At 39.6% G+C, this 17,867-nt stretch overlaps 6 protein-coding genes and 1 non-coding gene across 7 annotated transcripts; 3 read left to right on the top strand and 4 right to left on the bottom strand.

Moving 5' to 3' along the window:
- Nucleotides 1-21: 21 nt before the first annotated feature.
- On the bottom strand, nucleotides 22-1,351 carry LOC120000311. The gene has a single exon (XM_038848337.1). The coding sequence runs from the start codon at nucleotides 1,064-1,066 to the stop codon at nucleotides 287-289; it is 780 nt and encodes a 259-aa protein (XP_038704265.1). The 5' UTR covers nucleotides 1,067-1,351; the 3' UTR covers nucleotides 22-286.
- A 472-nt stretch (nucleotides 1,352-1,823) lies between these two features.
- LOC120000304 (bifunctional epoxide hydrolase 2-like) lies at nucleotides 1,824-4,312 on the top strand. The gene is made up of 5 exons (XM_038848328.1): nucleotides 1,824-2,033; nucleotides 2,131-2,345; nucleotides 2,942-3,112; nucleotides 3,224-3,459; nucleotides 3,751-4,312. The coding sequence occupies exons 1-5, from the start codon at nucleotides 1,964-1,966 to the stop codon at nucleotides 3,998-4,000; spliced, it is 942 nt and encodes a 313-aa protein (XP_038704256.1). The 5' UTR covers nucleotides 1,824-1,963; the 3' UTR covers nucleotides 4,001-4,312.
- A 119-nt stretch (nucleotides 4,313-4,431) lies between these two features.
- Nucleotides 4,432-6,505, top strand: LOC120000305 (bifunctional epoxide hydrolase 2-like). The gene is made up of 5 exons (XM_038848329.1): nucleotides 4,432-4,651; nucleotides 4,733-4,947; nucleotides 5,194-5,364; nucleotides 5,474-5,709; nucleotides 5,991-6,505. Exons 1-5 carry the CDS (start codon nucleotides 4,582-4,584, stop codon nucleotides 6,238-6,240), a joined length of 942 nt encoding a protein of 313 aa, XP_038704257.1. The 5' UTR covers nucleotides 4,432-4,581; the 3' UTR covers nucleotides 6,241-6,505.
- Nucleotides 6,506-7,591: 1,086 nt separating this feature from the next.
- Nucleotides 7,592-9,709, bottom strand: LOC120000572 (expansin-B3-like). Its single transcript, XM_038848704.1, has 4 exons — nucleotides 9,406-9,709; nucleotides 8,981-9,281; nucleotides 8,728-8,857; nucleotides 7,592-8,098 (listed from the first exon to the last, which is right to left on the bottom strand). Exons 1-4 carry the CDS (start codon nucleotides 9,560-9,562, stop codon nucleotides 7,904-7,906), a joined length of 783 nt encoding a protein of 260 aa, XP_038704632.1. The 5' UTR covers nucleotides 9,563-9,709; the 3' UTR covers nucleotides 7,592-7,903.
- A 1,693-nt stretch (nucleotides 9,710-11,402) lies between these two features.
- LOC120000573 (tetraspanin-19-like) lies at nucleotides 11,403-15,447 on the bottom strand. The gene is made up of 6 exons (XM_038848706.1): nucleotides 15,137-15,447; nucleotides 13,549-13,648; nucleotides 12,789-12,869; nucleotides 12,543-12,647; nucleotides 11,732-11,926; nucleotides 11,403-11,614 (listed from the first exon to the last, which is right to left on the bottom strand). Exons 1-6 carry the CDS (start codon nucleotides 15,301-15,303, stop codon nucleotides 11,603-11,605), a joined length of 660 nt encoding a protein of 219 aa, XP_038704634.1. The 5' UTR covers nucleotides 15,304-15,447; the 3' UTR covers nucleotides 11,403-11,602.
- A 293-nt stretch (nucleotides 15,448-15,740) lies between these two features.
- On the top strand, nucleotides 15,741-15,813 carry TRNAV-UAC. The gene has a single exon. It is a non-coding gene; the product is annotated as a tRNA-Val (tRNA).
- A 205-nt stretch (nucleotides 15,814-16,018) lies between these two features.
- On the bottom strand, nucleotides 16,019-17,712 carry LOC120000469. The gene is made up of 3 exons (XM_038848558.1): nucleotides 17,457-17,712; nucleotides 17,005-17,254; nucleotides 16,019-16,664 (listed from the first exon to the last, which is right to left on the bottom strand). The coding sequence occupies exons 1-3, from the start codon at nucleotides 17,664-17,666 to the stop codon at nucleotides 16,435-16,437; spliced, it is 690 nt and encodes a 229-aa protein (XP_038704486.1). The 5' UTR covers nucleotides 17,667-17,712; the 3' UTR covers nucleotides 16,019-16,434.
- Between the last annotated feature and the right edge of the window lie 155 nt (nucleotides 17,713-17,867).

The following is a 17,867-nucleotide window of genomic DNA, read 5'->3' as shown; positions in this document are numbered from 1 at the left end:
GGATATGAAAAATGAATAAGATTCAAACAAAGCAATATGAATTTTTCTTATTGCCTTGAGATTGTAAATCCAAGAATTCACAAGTAAAAAGATTAAATTGTAGAAACAATTCACAACCAATCACAATGCCTAGTAGAGTAGTAGACAGGAGAGGAGATCTCTACAGTTCATTGCCTAAAAGTCACTGATTGGACGGACCAGGTGAATCAATGTAACAGTACAAAAACGATCTCTACGGTTCATCGGCTATCTTCGTAGTCTCCCCAAAGCAATCTCGACCGTACCTTTAGTTTCTGTCTTTCAGAGAGTTCTGATCCAACGTTCCGAAACCAACTTTACTCTGACAGAGTAAACCACAGAGAGAGAGCCCACAAGCAGCAGATGATGACCTCATGAGATTCGTTCCCGCCAAATCTCGTACCCCATTCCAGTCCCTTAACGCCGTCGATGCTGTTGACGAAGAAGAAGTCGTCGAATCAGCGCCGTCTGATGAATCTATCGAATCAGAATCAGCGGTGAAGTGAGGATTCTCTCCGGAGAGATCCATGCTCAAAGAATTGGACGGTTTGCGGCGGTTGTCACGGCGGCTCAAACGACGTCTGCCCTTGCCCATGAGATCGCGATACCCAATCGCCGATACTCCGTCGAGAGAGACGAAATCGGAGGAGCTAATAAGCATGGCAGCAATGTTCATAACGCCATGGAACCTTCCGGAAGGGCGTTGGATCTGGAGGGCGCTGAAGGAGGGGGTTTTCAGGGGAGAACGAGGGAGGTTGCTGATGAGGAAGCGGACAGTTCCAACTAGCCGGTCACGGAGGTACCCGACGGAGTAGATTTCAACGGAGACGCCAGAGGTTTCACTGGAGAGGAAATCGGGCGTGACTCGGAAAAAGAACTGGTCGTTCCAGGTAGGGTTTTCGGCGCCCACTCGGTCTACTCGGGTTCGAAGCTTAGTGGACGAATCGACCCATGCCACCGCGTAGGTCTGTTGGGTTCCCAGGTGAGACGAGGGCAGCTTCAAGCCTTGCGCGGAGATCAAGTTGATCTCAAGAACACTCGTCTCCATTCAGGTCCCTCTCTTTTTTCTCTCAGTCTTTCTTTCCTCGTCACACAGAATCAAGAACACTCATCTCCATTCAGGTCCCTTTCTTTCTCTCAGTCTTTCTTTGTTTCTCTGTATAATTTCCCGGCTAAATGCAGGGTTCAAATTTCAATCGAGATGGAAATTTAAAGACCTGCCGGCGGTGGATTTCCGCTGGTGAGAGAAGAGAGAAGTGGGTGAGACATCAGTCCAAAAGGATCTTCTTTTCCTGTGTAGAGTGAATGAGGGGTAAAAGGGGAATAAACAAAATAAGCGTAGAACTGTAGAAGAGCTGAACAAGAAAAGCCCAAAAACTACTAACTGGATCTTTTAATTGGCCCATTTGAACAGTCCATCAGCCCACAACAGTTTTTCGGCCCACACATTTTGTTTCCTGCTGAACTCTGAAGAACAGGCTTAAGTGCTTAACAGCTAACACCTATTCCATTTGACATTGATCTTGGCAGTTGGCACAGATCAATCAAATGGGTTTGATTCAGATAAGACGGTACGCATCCATCTGACCTTTGCATTTGAGAGCACACTTTGAATTCCGATTTTCTCCAAGAAGATGCCTTTATGATCCAAAGTCTATAACGTACAGCCAAAATTATGAATCTGCAGATCATTATATGGATAATTTCAATGTTCAATGTTCAATCATACCAAACGAGGCATCATTTTTCTTATAGAAATGTGGTTGATTCTCTCTCTCCAATAATGAAGTCAAGTAGTCAATACTCAACAGTGCCTATGGAAAATTTCATAAATTTAGAGTAGTTGGCCATTTATTTACCTGAATATAAACCACACATTTTGTGTCCAATAGAGTCATCTCTCTCTATTTCTCTATCTGTCTCTGTGTGAGCATTTGATTCTACCATGGAACAGATCAAGCACACCCATGTAGAGGTCAGAGGACTGAAGCTTCATGTAGCCGAGATCGGCACTGGTAAGCACAAAGTCATAAAGCAGTGAAGTATTTCTGCTGTTCAATTTAACTTGTTGTTCATCTGTCTGATGAATCTTGTTGGGTCTTGTTTGGCTAGGTCCTAAGGTGGTGCTCTTCTTGCATGGATTCCCTGAAATATGGTACACCTGGAGGCTCCAGATGATTGCTGTAGCAGACGCTGGCTATCGAGCTATAGCCATCGATTTTAGGGGCTATGGCCTCTCTGAGCAGCCATCTGAGCCTGAGAAAGGAAGCTTCTTGGACCTTGTTGAAGACATTGTTGCCCTTCTTGACGCTCTTGGCATCAGTAAGGTCGTACTAGTCCATTAACTGCTCTGCGTAGCTAAACTTTCAGTAGCTTTATATCCTACAATTTTCAATCTATTTCCTTTACCCTTTTATTTGCTAGAGACTTTAGTACTTTACTAGAGTTTCTAATTTACTAACATATGTTGAACAATTACAATCACTATCACTGGAGAGGAACCTTTCCTTAACACATATCATTTTGAGAGTAGTTTTAATGCTTATTTAACTATTAAAAGAGGAAATTCTGTTTACAATGGTACTCAAACAGCAATTGATTAAAAAGGGTTGCCCTCTTAATTGCCCTTTCGCAACCATCTGCCCTCAGAGTATGAATAAATAGAGCAACCAGAACAGAACTAGTTGCTCTTAATTTTAGAATCATCTAGTATGGTTGCAATTGTGTGTGTGTGCATGTGACTGCTGGTCTTTTGTCTTGTGTGGCCTTCAGATGGAAAGATTTTCAGCATAGAAACTAGAAACATAGTGAATAATGAAGAAAGTAAAATCATGACTCGATTAATTTAGTCTTGATTAGCTGATACTGATTGGAAGACATTGCTGATCTTTTGTGTTTGTGTTGGAATAATGGTTGGGTCCAGGCTTTTCTCGTGGGGAAGGACTTTGGTGCTATGCCAGCATATCTTGTGCCCGTCTTGCATCCTGAGAGGGTTAATGGAGTGGTGACATTAGGTATTCCTTTCATTGTTCCAGGTCCCAAAGCTGTCCTAACCGATCTCATGCCTGAAGGTTTCTACATATCGAGGTGGCTGGTAAATATGCTGTCGCTCTCCTGGATTTCAATCGTCATCTTCAGTTGATGATCCAGTTTAAACAATGATAAATTTTCTGTCAATTGACTTGTGAGTTTTAACTCATATAAGGTTCCAGGACGGGCTGAAGCAGATTTTGGTCGCTTAGATGTTAAGACAGTGATTAAAAACATCTACACTCTCTTTTCAAGTTCTAAAGTTCCAGTGGCTAGTCCTGACCAGGAGATCATGGACTTAGTTGACTCGTCTACTCCTCTACCCCCATGGTTCTCTGAGAAAGATCTTCAAGAATACGCATCCTTATATGAGAAGTCCGGATTTCGTTTCCCATTGCAGGTTCCATACAGGTAACAGATAAATCCTTGACTTGGGAAGAATGCTAGTTAGAACTAGCCTTGAAATGATTCTTGAATGAGAAGACTTTGACAAGTAGTTTCATAGTGGCATTTGAAGCAATCACTCCGTGTTTTTGTCAGTAAGTTGGATGTGTAAATCTTCAATTTTTAGGATATAAGCAAAATCAGACACTAGAAGCATTGTATCAAATCAATATTTGTGTTGATTATGCCAATATCATCGCCGGAGATGATGAAATTAATCAAATGTCATACTTTTGATATATTGATCATTCTGTACAGGTGCATTAAATCAGAGTTTGAAATAACCGATCCAAAAGTCACAGCTCCAGCATTGCTAATCATGGGTGAGAAGGACTATTGCCTGAAATTTCCGGGGATGGAGGACTACATTCGTAGTGGACAAGTGAAGCATTTTGTGCCAGAGTTGGATATCACCTACCTTGCAGAAGGGAGCCACTTTGTTCATGAACAACTTCCAGAGCAGGTGAATCCACTCATTATCAGCTTCCTCAACAAACATGGCAACTGAGGAAGATGATCCTTTGAACCCAAAAACAGTGCAGCCTTAAACAAGGAAGACTAAATTTTCTTTATTTTGAGGTGTTTTTAAGTCTTGAGATTGAGAATAAAATGTGTAGGTCAATCAAATGGATTTGATTCAGATCAGAGGGTACGCATCCATCTGATCTTTGCATTTGAGAGAGCTCTGATATACTTAATGACCCTTTGAATTCCTATTCTCTCCAAGAATACGCCTTTATCCAAAGTCTATAGCTTTGTCATGTACATCCAAAATTATGTATCTGCAGATCATTATATGGATGATTTCAATGTTCAATTATTGATATACATATATTTCCCGAGGTATCATAGTTTATTATTAATGATTCCTGCGAATCCTCTTCATATGGGAAGCGATAGTATGAGACAAAAGCTTATGTTTATATAAATGTGGTTGGTTCTCTCTCTGCAATAATGAAGTCAACAGAGCCTATACAAAATTTTATAAATTTGGAGTAGTTGGCCCATCATTTACCTGAGTATAACGTGTTTCAAGAGAGTCATCTCTCTCTTTCTCTATCTGTCTCTGTGCGAGTGTTTGATTCTACCATGGAGCAGATCAAGCACACCCATGTAGAAGTCAGAGGTCTGAAGCTTCATGTAGCCGAGATCGGCACTGGTAAGCATAAAGTTGTGAAGTATTTCAGTTGTTCAATTTAACTTGCTGTTCATTAGTTTGTGCTGAATCTTGTTTGGCTAGGTCCTAAGGTGGTACTATTCTTGCATGGATTCCCTGAAATATGGTACACCTGGAGACACCAGATGATTGCTGTTGCAGACACTGGCTATCGAGCGATAGCCATCGATTTTAGGGGCTATGGCCTCTCTGATCAACCACCTGAGCCTGAAAAGGGAAGTTTCTTGGACCTTGTTGAAGACGTAGTTGCCCTTCTTGATGCTCTTGGCATCAGTAAGGTCGTACTAGTCCGTTAACTGCTATGTGTAGCTAAACTTTCAGTAGCTTTACATCTTATAATTTTCAATTCATTTCCTTTACCGTTTTATTTGCTAGAAACTGCACTGTAGTTTCAGCATAGAAACATAGTGACCAATGAAAAAAGTAAAAACCATGCCCCTATTAATTTAGTCTCGATTAGAAGATACTGATCGAAAGACATTTCTGATATTTTGTGTTTGTGTTGGAATAATGGTTGTGTCCAGGCTTTTCTCGTGGGGAAGGACTTTGGTGCCATGCCAGCATACCTGGTGCCCGTCTTGCATCCTGAGAGGGTTCATGGAGTGGTGACATTAGGTATTCCTTTCATTGTTCCAGGTCCCAAAGCTGTCCTAACTGATCTCATGCCTGAAGGTTTCTACATATCGAGGTGGCAGGTAAATATGCTATCGCTCTCCTGGATTTCAATTGTCATCTTCAGTTGATATCCAGTTTAAACAATGATAAATTTCTGTCAATTGACTTGTGAGTTTTAACTCATATAAGGTGCCAGGACGGGCTGAAGCAGATTTTGGTCGCTTAGATGTTAAGACAGTGATTAAAAACATCTATACTCTCTTTTCTGGTTGGGAAGTTCCAGTAGCTAGTCCTGACCAGGAGATCATGGACTTGGTTGACTCATCTACTCCTCTACCCCCATGGTTCTCTGAGAAGGACCTTCATGAATATGCATCCCTATATGAGAAGTCCGGATTTCGTTTCCCATTGCAGGTTCCATACAGGTAAAAGATAAATCATTGACTTGGCAAGAATGCTGCTGAGAACTAACCTTGAAATGATTCCTGAATGAGAAATTTGACAAGTTGTTTCATTGTGGTATTTGAAGCAATCACTCCGCGTTTTTGTCAGTAAGTTGAATCTTCAATTTGTAGGATATGAGCAAAATCAAGCACTAAAAGCATTGTATCAAATCAATATTTGTGTTGATCATGCCAATATCATCACCGGAGATGATGAAATTCATCAAATATCAGGCTTTTGATATATCTATCATTCTGTACAGGTGCATTAAATCAGAGTTTGAAACAACTGATCCAAAAGTCACAGCTCCAGCACTGCTAATCGTCGGTGAGAAGGACTATTTCCTGAAATTTCCGGGGATGGGGGACTACATTCGTAGCGGACAAGTAAAGCATTTTGTGCCAGACTTGGATATCACCTACCTTGCAGAAGGGGGCCACTTTGTTCATGAACAACTTCCAGAGCAGGTGAATCCACTCATTATCAGCTTCCTCAACAAACATAGCAACTGAAGAAGATGATCCCTTTGAACCCAAAAAACAAGGCAGAATAAATTTTCTTTATTTTGAGGTGTTTTAAGTCTTGTGAGTCAGAATAAAATAGAGGGCGTGACTGATGAAGATTTCGCACTCGTGCACATTATACCGCTCATGCTACTATGCATTCTATCTAGAGATGCCATGAAAGATGAAGCTATTGCTTCATCAATGGCAAGCACAGTAATTTTTTTTTTATTATGCTTACATTGTTAAAAGTTCATGCATTGGGTGGTGTTGACTTCTTTTTGCTAATTCGGAATTGCTGTGAATATTCATGTAATAGGATCCTAGTTTGTCATCTAGATTCTAGACCATTTTAGGTAGGTACCAACTTATCTGAAAGCAGAGAAGTTTGAGCTGCCCTCAGCTTCTCTGTCCCCTCAAAAACATTTGATGATATCGTTCACTATGGGCCACAGGTCCACACAGATTTGTTGAACTTCTCAGCTTAAAAACATTTGAAGATATCGTCTACCTTGGATTATAGATCCACACGAATTTGTTTTTTATGGGTTATCGTAATTGATTCTTAAGTCCAGAAATCACGTCTACAATGTGAGAGGAGCTGGAGTTTACTTATAAGAGGAGGAGCTGAAGTTTATTTATAAACCACTCGGTTGAGTTATATCGTGAAATTTTCAGTCTTAAGTTATCAAGTTCAAGCCCAACTCAATGTAATGAGAATCCAGAAACAAAATGTGAATACATGAGATTAAAGATAGGCAAATGTGATAGCGATCAACTATCTAACTACCCTCTGACCTCTGTTTTTGACCAATTAAACGGGATAAGGAATGCATAACAAATGCAAACGACCAAGCATTGATATGGCAAAGATAGCTCCTGTCGGTAGTTGGAGCGAGGCAGCAAGCAAGTCGATATCCATACACATTATAGAGGGTAAAGAGAAGTGAAGTCAATAAATGTATGGGACCTCCACCACGTGCAAGGCCTTCACGGTCTCTTGTCACCATTCACACACCAACACAAAGAACTGGGTTTGTCTCTATAACTCTGCATGTGACCGAATCCGCAAACTTGATCCCCACCTGATTCTTCTTCTTCTTCGTCTCTTTCTTGTCCACTCAAATCACCATTAATCTTGGAACATCAAAGACATGTGGACCAGTTCACAGGACCACAAACATAAATGTGCAACTTCTGATGAGTTCCATCAATCACATGGGGATTCAGCCTTCCGCTTTTGTTTCTGTTGCCAAGAAGAAATCTCTCTGATCTAATTCTCTGTTTTTGTTTGTTTTCAAACTTAAAAAAGCAGAGTTTGGCAATCCAACCAATGATCAAAGGATATGTCCACAGTTGATTAGAGAAGATGATAACCAAACTGACTTTCATTAGTAATAGATTTCAACAGTCCAAACCCATTAAAGGCTGGAACGACCCACACACTTGCAACAAAACAAAAAACATGATAACCAAGTTACTCGCTCTCTCTCCTTTGGAGAGGGCTACACAGATGGATCTACACTCTCACGCTACAAAAGTCGGGAAAAAAATAGAAAAAAAGAAAGAGCCTTGGATGCAACACATATATATTTGCAATCCAACGGCTGCCCTTCTTTTGAAAACCCACCAATAGTCTAAATTTTAACTTGAAAGACCCTTGAAATGTGTATTAGAAGAAATTGAGGCGAGAAGTGTAAGTGGCTTTTGGAGACCAGTTCCTGGGAATGACATCTGTTGCAGATAGTGTTTTTCCTCTTGAAAGTGTTGTTAGCTTCACTGAGAATGGACCTTTTAATGGCCCCCCAGTAATGCACCAATTAGCACCCCATACATGGTTCATCTGTAGCCATTGGCTAGAACTTGCCTGCCAATATAAAAAATAATCAAAACTTTGTTAGAAATGGATGAAATTTTCTTTTATTATCAATTCTTTTAAGAGAAAGGGTTGCCTTCAATTTCCTACAAACAAAAGGAATGGCCACCCCTGTCAGGACAATTCTCAATAGGCCGCTTTAGACGGTGACTTCCCCACTTTGTCACATGCAGTCAGTCAAAACCGGAAGATAATGACCCTTGTCCAATAACATATGAAATCAAAGAATCTTCAATCTTGTGACCCTATAAATATTACCTTAATTAACAAAGGTCACATCTGTGGGACAATTATGCCACAATTAGAAGAACATATCCGCAATTATGGGGAATTCTCTGCTCTCGACAACAACTAAAATGACACAAAAAGTACAATACTGTGCATCATTTTTCAAGGAATATGACCCATTACCCCCTGCCTTGACACCACTTTTGTGCTCCTGGTCTTTTTAGGTTAGTGAGAAAGTGCAACACTAATAAGGTAACGTTGGGCCCGTGTAGTTGCAAAGGATGCAACTTTAACTTTCTCTGTTCCTTTAAATTTTACCTTTACTTTATTGGACATAGATTCATAATTTAAGTCCTAAAAGCTGTAAAAAAAATGGAGAAGAGCACACTTACTTCTCTGATGTGCATTGACCCAACATCTCCATCTCCATCCTCAAACTCCACTAGTAGGGACAGCCAGTAGTCTGTGGAACCTTCATTGACATGGAAAGCTATGTTCTTCCCTGGATATTTACACGGAGTCCTGCAATAGTCAATGCATCGAACTATGAAAAAGTGACCACTAATCATGACTGCTAATTAACTAACTGTTAAGCACAAGGAGCCAAAACAGAGAAATAACAGAAAGCAGTGAAAATATAGGTACCTGCGGTAAATGACAGGGAGCTGGCCTCGGTTCCTGAGCTGGCCACCCTCACCTGATATAGCCATGTGACCGAAGGCTGCACCACTCAGGTCAAAGTGGGTGCTCCCAATAGGACACCCCGGGCACTCGTCGGTCACAATTATGGTCACGGCCCTCCTCGAACATATGTTCCGGTCTAAGCACTTCACTTTATAGCAGGCCCCACAGCCCTCACCGTTCTTGAACAGCAATGGACCCACCGCACCAACTCGAGCCCTCAATGGCTTAACATCCACCATTGTCCCGTACCCACACGCTCCACCTTCACAAAAACCCCACGATTAATTTAAGCCCTAATTACCGAGTTGACTCGGACTACTACTGAGTCAACATTCCGAAGATTAATCTTACAAAATTAAGAGAGAAATTGAGAATGTGATACTTACCAACACTGCCGTCCCCTTCGGCCTCTCCGTACCAGGTGGCTACGCCAGACTTCCAACGGAGGTCGGCCGCTAATTGAGCCGACACCACCACCAAACACGTCCACAGAACCAAAAAGAATACGCTAACGAACCAACGGTAGTCACTGCGGTACTGCATTGTGTTCTTATGATTCTAATTAACTCAACCGACTATCCTCCGCCCGGCGGAGGCTCCGAGAAAAACTGTTAGCAAGGAAAGCAAGCAAGCTCACTCTGCCTCTGCCGACAGTTCTGCTTTGTTAAGTCACTGTGGTGTGTGAAGCCTGTGTCAGGTGCGAGTAATACTATATAGAACAACAGAGGCCGCTCTACCTTTTCGAGCCGTTGGTTTGGGTGTTATTTACGGGGTTTGCCACTAGGTCTTTTCTGGGGGCCCACCGACAGTTAAGGCGTTAATCCCGCATCCGTATTGGTTTGTTTGGGCCTGGAGAAAAAGGTCCGGGGGTGTTTTTGTCATTCTATGATTTACATACCGTTAGTATTGTTTTCTTCTTCCCGAGCCATGTGAAGTGTGAACTGGTGAAGTCAGTTGCACGACGTCGTTTTTGGTCCGCGCGTCAGGTATGAATGCAGGGGGAGCCGTTTTTATTGACAGAGTCAGTCGTCTTTTTGGTTGGTGTTCCCCGGAAATCAATGTCAGTTTTGGCGCCAAAAAAATATAACTATTTCTAGTTTGGCGTGTGTCGGTGGTGGTAGTACTGAGCTTCTGCAATGATAATTGAATACTGACTGGATCATCAATCAAACTGATATTTACTGCATACTACTTTTATGCATGTATAAATTTGACTTATTGGACATAAATAAGTACTCATTAAGAAAAATGTGTTGACAAAGGTAGCAAAAAAGTGAAGGGCCATAAGAGAAAAATGTAAGGATCCTGGATACATACATGTGAATTGTCAATTCTAATAAAGGACTGCAAGTTTTTCAAGATATTCTTTGATTTTTTGTGGATTGCGGTTTCAAAATACATACATACATATATATATATCCTATTTTATGCATTGTGAAGACAAAAGTTAATGTGAGAAAATTACGGGGTAGAGGTTTGTCAATGACCAATTGATTTGATTTTAGGAACATTTCTAGAACATTGATATGAATGAATTTATTTGATTGGAAAGGAATCTCCACTAATTTCTCCCATCTAATTATAATCTAATCTAACATATTTAAGCCGATAAGGGATAGGATAGTGTGGAAAATGACTCATTGGACAATGCATGTGATCAGTCACTTGCCGGCCGCCATGACCCTTCTACACCAACAAAACTCAACGACTGAGAGAGCAAGAGATCGATCATTATGTGTAAAGATAGTTGCATAGTTTAATACTACTTCCCACGCTCCTCTCCAAGTCTCTTCTTTATGGGGACCATATGTCGACAAATATATAAATACTACACAAAAGCATGCACTACATAGCTTTTCAAAAAACAGACAATCAAAATAATAAACATTAAAGAAGATCGTTTTGATTTTGCACTCACAGAGTCATAACATTTGGTGGTTAAAGTAGTCAAAAGTGCGCACAAAGACGCAAACTTTCTCCATTATTATGCTGCAAATTAACAATTCAGTTTATTGGGTGTGTAATTGTATGCTGTATGGAAGAGAGGAGGAGCATGGGAGTCTCTGAAGATTCTGAATCCCTGCTTTTACAAAGCCTAATACACATAAGACAGAGAAAGAGCTTCCACAAAGTCCATAATTTTTTCCTCAGGCTTTATCTTTCAATATTTTTGTTGGGCATTAGTTTTTCTTGAATGGTGTGGTAAGAGTTATGGAGGCTTAAAGGGGTTGTAAGAACTGAAATGCTAGGTTGTTCAAATACAGAACACATGCTTTGAACTGAATGACACTAAGACAGCCGTGATTCTTAGAACATAATTCACAAGCATGATTAGTAGAACAACAGAAGAACACATAGCTCATATAAGTGACGACACATATACCACCAGTATACTAAACTCTCTTAAGAATCAATAATCATAGGAAGGTTTGCAAATTCACGAGTACTGTTATAACTTTTACGTATAAAAGTTGGCGAGGAACAATCATGTACATGCCTTTTTGGTCTTCAGACTCTGATGCTCATTTTTGATTGCTTGTACCTTTTCACACCCATGACCCAACCATTCTTGAGTTAAGCCAATCACCTGTTTATCTGATTAAGAGCAGAAAATTGAGAAAGAAAAATCAAAGAGTAATTAGGCAAAAGTAACATCAGAACCTAATATTTGTGAGTGAAAAGTAATCATCTTCCAAATGAAAAGCATTATACCTTGTCATTAATCCTGATACTCCATGCATCTTTTCTGGATCCATAGACAGGGTCACCGACAACACAACGTGGCGAATGAACAACAGCATTGTTCAGGAGAGGAACCCTATCAGGAGAATAATATTCATCGTCGCTGTCATAATATCTATGCGGTCCAAGAGCTTTGAGCACCATTGACAATAAAAAAGATAGTCCCTGCAGATGGATGGCATTACTAGTCAATCATACTGAGGATCAAAGAGTAGTCAAGAAGGTACTCTAAATTTAAGAATGTACAATTCTGCTCGTCAACACCAAAGAAAAGAAAACATATCAATTACATCAAGCTAAACCCCTCTTAAAACCATGGCTTTACTTTTCGGCACAACTTTACATATTTTCATTGAACCCTAGGATCAGGCTTTCATTGAAAATATAATCACTAAAAAAGTGATAGAGAGGTGGGGTTATGGTGGTAAGATACTTATGTACATCTATGTTAAGTCCATACTTGTATTTGATTGTTGGTATTGTATCTCATTTGCTTCAAAATAAACTTAGTGAGCAAGATCTACCAGATAACAAAGATGTCTTAAGCCCAGACAGAGAGAATCCAGAATAAAGTTATTCTGATGAAATGAGAATACAGATTATCCAGAACTCAGTTACACTGGTTCTGAAAAATCCAATCTGTGATTATAATCTGTACATATTGCGCTTCTCTCAATTTGTTCAGGTAGTTCTGGCATTTTCATCAGTTTTAGACTTGCTACATGTTGCATTGGACGCACATTCATGCCCAGTGAGAGAAATAACAAGGTTGGAGAGTTACCTGAATGGACAGAATTGATAGGCCTACCCATTTGCATATCTCAAAGTTTGACTGAACAAAGCGCTTAAATTTATGAAAACTGCCACTTGGGTCTTCTGGAAAGTCCTGCAGAGGTTGGAACAAACCAGTTAAGTTACCGGTTACCAACACAATATTTAGTAGGCATCTTTAGTAAGCTGTAACTCCTAAGTCACCAGATAAGAATATGACAAATTCAATGAGCAAGTGTTCATGAATCTAGTTTACCTCCTCCCAGTTGGGGTTTAGGAAAACATCTGCAATAACTCCAGCCTCCAGCATAAGAAGCAAGAAGACGAACATCATATACTGGATAAATTAAGGCTAAACAGCTGACTAAATATATTTAATGTATTTCAGAAGCAAAGGACTACAAAACGAGAAGTAAGGTCTTCAAAGAACATTTGTATCATAATAATAAGTACAAAAGAAATATTAATGATTGCTAGATATTGTAAATGAAATATCAAGAAACATAATCCTATAAGGCTATAACTGCTAAAATCAAAGAATTCGGCAATACTCAAAATTGAACTTTCACAAATAAGCCATATATTTTAAAAGGACACGGGATTAACGACAAAACCTTATGGTGCAATGCCATAAAATATTGGTAATGCAAGTTCACTACCAAAAGAAAGATAACCATATTGATAATATAGTTGTTCCTTCAGAAAAAACCTGCTGAATTCCAGCAGTTATGCATTAATCCATCTCAACAACCATTAGATTAAACAAGCAAATGAGCGTAAGTTCATGTGGGGGGTGGTGAAGATATTATAGTACAAACTCAAACTGATATGCACAACTGTAAAGAAACAGAATGCAAAAGTTAAAAAGCAAACAGACAAAGTTTAAAAACCACACCAATACACCATTAGGCTTGCAACGACATGCAATAGATACAACATCCAGAAAACTAAAGTACATACTTTAGATTCCAATGGAGGGCTAGTAATACACACATCACAGATCCAGAAAAGGATACAATATAAAGGCAACAACCATTTGCAGTTTCAGCAGCTACATGACCTGAGCATGTGATCACACACAAAGTGACTCCAAGGCCAAGGAAAGTGTAAATGAACCTGCAATTGAAACATAATGATGTAGTCACTTAAAACTAATTCATATAGAAGCAGGACAAGAGGGGAAATGAGAGAGGGAGAGAGAGGGAGATGCATTTTGAAAATGTCATCTACCAACACTCCTTTAGAACATTCAAAAGCATGATGGCAAAGAGAAGCAAGAAAAAGAATATATTTCCCAGAATAATTGCAGATACAGATATTGAGCCTTGAAAGTTCTGTTGTCCCCCTCCCGTTCACTAAACCAAATGGAAATATATAGAAACACTATAACCACCTTATCTCATTCGTCCAACTAAATACCCCAATATTAGTCACTAGAAAATCATCAAAATGTTCATCACAATTCCATTTCTCATCAATCATCACTAACACAAAAGCATAATCCATTGCCCCAATCCATGGTGTATAGGTCTCCCTCACAACAAATTATGCATATTAATCCTATTAATCTGTAATTACAGGATAGTGTTGCAGACTTATCTAGAGCCCAACACCCAGCTATTGCATCTTAACAAAATAATGGAACATCTTCTTCCCACTAATCTTCCCAAGAATTAGCATGCAAGCCATTATCATTTAGTGAAAGGGAAGAACGAATGGTTGACTACTAAGACGAACTTCTCAGCACTATTTTCTTATTGCCCATGATTTTCCTCTGTTTTTCTCCACTTAATATAGAAATTATAAATGATTTGGAGTGAGATTAAAAACTTCCCCTCATTTTTCTACTTTGATATTCAAACAATAGAAATTGATGCAATTTTCCATCAGTTCACTTGCCCTCCTAGGTAATTGACATTGTTATTTATTGCCATTTCTAACCAAAATTAAATCATATTTGTTCTTTCAAACATACAGCACCTCCGGCATTCCAATTAAGCTAGTAAAAAAGACAACTCTGAACACTCCCTGAGCAGCAGACCCACCTTGCCCACCCATACCCACAAGCAGCACCACCACACACAAAACAATTAGAAAATGTTTTTTTTCATTCTCTTTTGGAAAAAAGTAGGAATTCAAAGTGTTAATCTATCCCATTATTCACTTCAGAACCAACCAATAGTCAAGCGCCAAAGAGATGGAATAGTCAAATAAGGGCACAAAAATGTAAACAGGAAGGGGAAAAAAAACAGAATTTGTTGCAAAAAGTAAACCGGCCAATCCAAAAAGGTTAATACAAGAAAAAATTGATTAACCTAAAAGGCTGAAACCCACAGCTGCTCAGAAACCAGACTAATGAAAACCGATATACTCAAAATCTCAAATGGACTAATTTCGGAGCAATAAAAACCCAGATATCTTTATACCCAAAAATCATAATGTCTAATACTTTTCCAGAAGCCCGAAAAACCCCACATAAGCTCATAGCAAAAAGAAAGTTACCCAAGTGCCAAACTGTAATCTTTTCCTTTTCATTTCCATGTTCCACAAATAGACCCAAAAAGCAAAGAGACAAACATACACAACTCAAAAAACCAACGATACCATGGAGCGGGATGATCAGAGGCAGGAAAGGGCCAATCACCAGTGTGCCTCTGCCAATTCCTAATTAACCAAACCGAATACAAAATCATGGCGATCCCAACCATCCCTATCAGAGAATTCACGAACTTCAACAGCGATTGTACGCAACTTCTCACCACCCTCACCATCTTGTTCTACGTTACTATGACAATGCCCAAACCCAATTGACTAACAATTTCCAGAAAATCAAATCGAATGATTTAGGGCTTGGGCACAGGAGGTTGGAGAACCGCGGATGTCGTCACCAACAATTCAACTATGGTAATTGATCTTCAGTTTTAAGATTTTGCTGATTTAAACCTTGTATTTATTTCGTTAATGGGCTGCGGAGGAACCCATCATTGAAGCCTGGCAGTTGTTGCATGGGCTTCAGCCTTGGTCTGCTTCTAACATAAATGGGCCTCAGCTGGGGGATTTGTTGGCTGCATTCTCAATAGCTATTTTTCATTTGAGTTTTCTCGCTTGTCTGGGATGAGGGGGGCTGCAGTATTTTTGCGACTGCAGAGCCTCAAGTTTTATCCAGACTAGGTTTCTATAATATAGGCGACAGACGCATTTCATCGCAGTTGCTGTGGTGTAGTGGTTATCACGTCAGTCTTACACACTGAAGGTCCCCAGTTCGATCCTGGGCAGCAACATTTTTTTCTTCATTTAAACCATCCTTCTTTACCTTTTTTTACCTTGTATGTCTCACTACGTCTTCCTGGTTTTTGCTATTTTGCCTACAGAACAAACCAAGAGAAATTAGCTTCCATTTTCTTATCATTTCTTCCTGATTCTTGCAGCTCTTCTTCATTAAAATGTAAAGGAACTCTTTAAAAGGGTTGGAAGATGAAGACGAAATGCTAATCAGTGTCCAACTTTGGGAGCCCAATACATGGTTTATTAAACAAGCAACTGAAATTGTGTACAATAACCTGTAAATCAGAATCAAACTCCAAGTACATTGCCTAGGCATCTCGATCGGCAGAGTAATATTCTTGTATGAAGGTATCAATTTGGAAGCCCAGTTTCCATTCTCTATACATAATTATGTTTATTATTTCTTCCCGATTCTTGCTGCTCCTCTGCATTAAAATGTGATGGAACTCTTTAAAAGGGTTGGAAGATGAAGACGAAATGCTTTTTCAGTGCCCAACTTTGGGAGCTCAATACATGGTTTATTACATGGTCATGTTATCGTGACCTCAACATACAAGTTCAAATCCATGTTGTGCATGAATGGATCACTTCAAACAATAAACCGAAATTATAACCTGCTAATCAGAATCAAATTCCAAGTACATTGCGTAAGCATCTTGACCAGTAGAGTAAAATCCTTTTATGAAGGTATCAACTTGGAAACCAAGTTTCTTGTAGAGCTCCATAGCGGAAATCCTCAAGGGATCGACTTGGAGCAATACACGTTTAACATTTCTGGCTCTGCATTTACTGATAGCAGCTTTCAGCAATGCCTCTCCATAACCTCGCCTTCTACAGCTCTCTTTCACTAAATTAAGATTTCCAACAATTAGTAAACAAACAAAGATATAGCAAACTAAAGCAATCTCGTAATCTAAAAGATTACTCTTTGGAGACTTTAATCAGACACTTGATTGGTAGACTTTGAATCCAGAAGAAATCCAAGATACAGCATCTCAGATTTTGTTTTTGGACTCATTAATAAATATATATATATCCTCATATAAGAACATAGTTTGATTTCCAAGGCTTCAACTAATCTGCTTTCTTTTTTTCTTTCCCCTGGAGTTGCATCTATCAACCATAAAACAACCATATTGAATATCTTGAAAGAATGAATTTTTAAGGACAAAGTATCTGTATAGAACCTGCGAGTTCGAGTATGGTAACAGACAATGAAGGAGGAGAAGAATACATCACATAGCCAACAATCTCTCCATCAACCTCCACATAGAGTAATTCAGATTTCTTGTGCCTGAGTTGTTCCTCAGTGTATGTAAATAGTGATTCGTACCCAGGAAAGATATTTGTCTCCAGTTTCGCAACCTCCTTCACTACCTCAGCCCAGTTGGCTGCGTTTTCTTGGAGATCCACCACCACCACTCCATTCTCCGTCGCCTGAAATACAATATTCAAATTAATCATTGGGCATATACTTCCAAAAAATGGGATTTATTTGATTACTTACTCAAAACTCAAACCAATAATTTAGACAACAGTACCCTGAGCCTGAAGATAGCCTAAAATTCAATACCTAAACACAGATAATCATAAAGAAAACTACAATCATCCGAAATCGGTGTCTCGAAGAAGAAATTACCTCCGATTTCAATGTATCGGCTGAATCGTGTATCAATTTGACTGGCGAGTTTGGTGGTTGAGTCAACATCTCGAGCAGGATATGATAATATGAGACGAGTTTGATGGCTTGCTTCACTTCTCCTTTCTTCAAAGATATACTAGATTGCGTCGAGCCTTTTTCTCTGTCGCTTAAAAGGAACGCAGAAACCCCAAACCCCTGTTTCTCCATTCTAGTCAGACACACAGAAAAGGAGGAGCGTGCCTCCCAAGTCTCAAGACAACTGGGCAAATAATTTTCCCTGGTTGACTTTTATGTCATAAGGGCATGAAGATCATCACAGCGGATAAAAAATGAGAATAGAACTTTAGACCTCAAAGTTTTGGAGAGACAACCTGACCAACCAGAATATAATTTACCCTAAATCCCCTC

This window comes from Tripterygium wilfordii, chromosome 6, assembly GCF_013401445.1.
Source record: "Tripterygium wilfordii isolate XIE 37 chromosome 6, ASM1340144v1, whole genome shotgun sequence".
In the NCBI taxonomy this organism is placed as follows: Eukaryota; Viridiplantae; Streptophyta; class Magnoliopsida; order Celastrales; family Celastraceae; genus Tripterygium; species Tripterygium wilfordii.
Note: the sequence above shows the minus strand (reverse complement) of the source record. Positions and strands in the feature narration are given on the sequence as shown.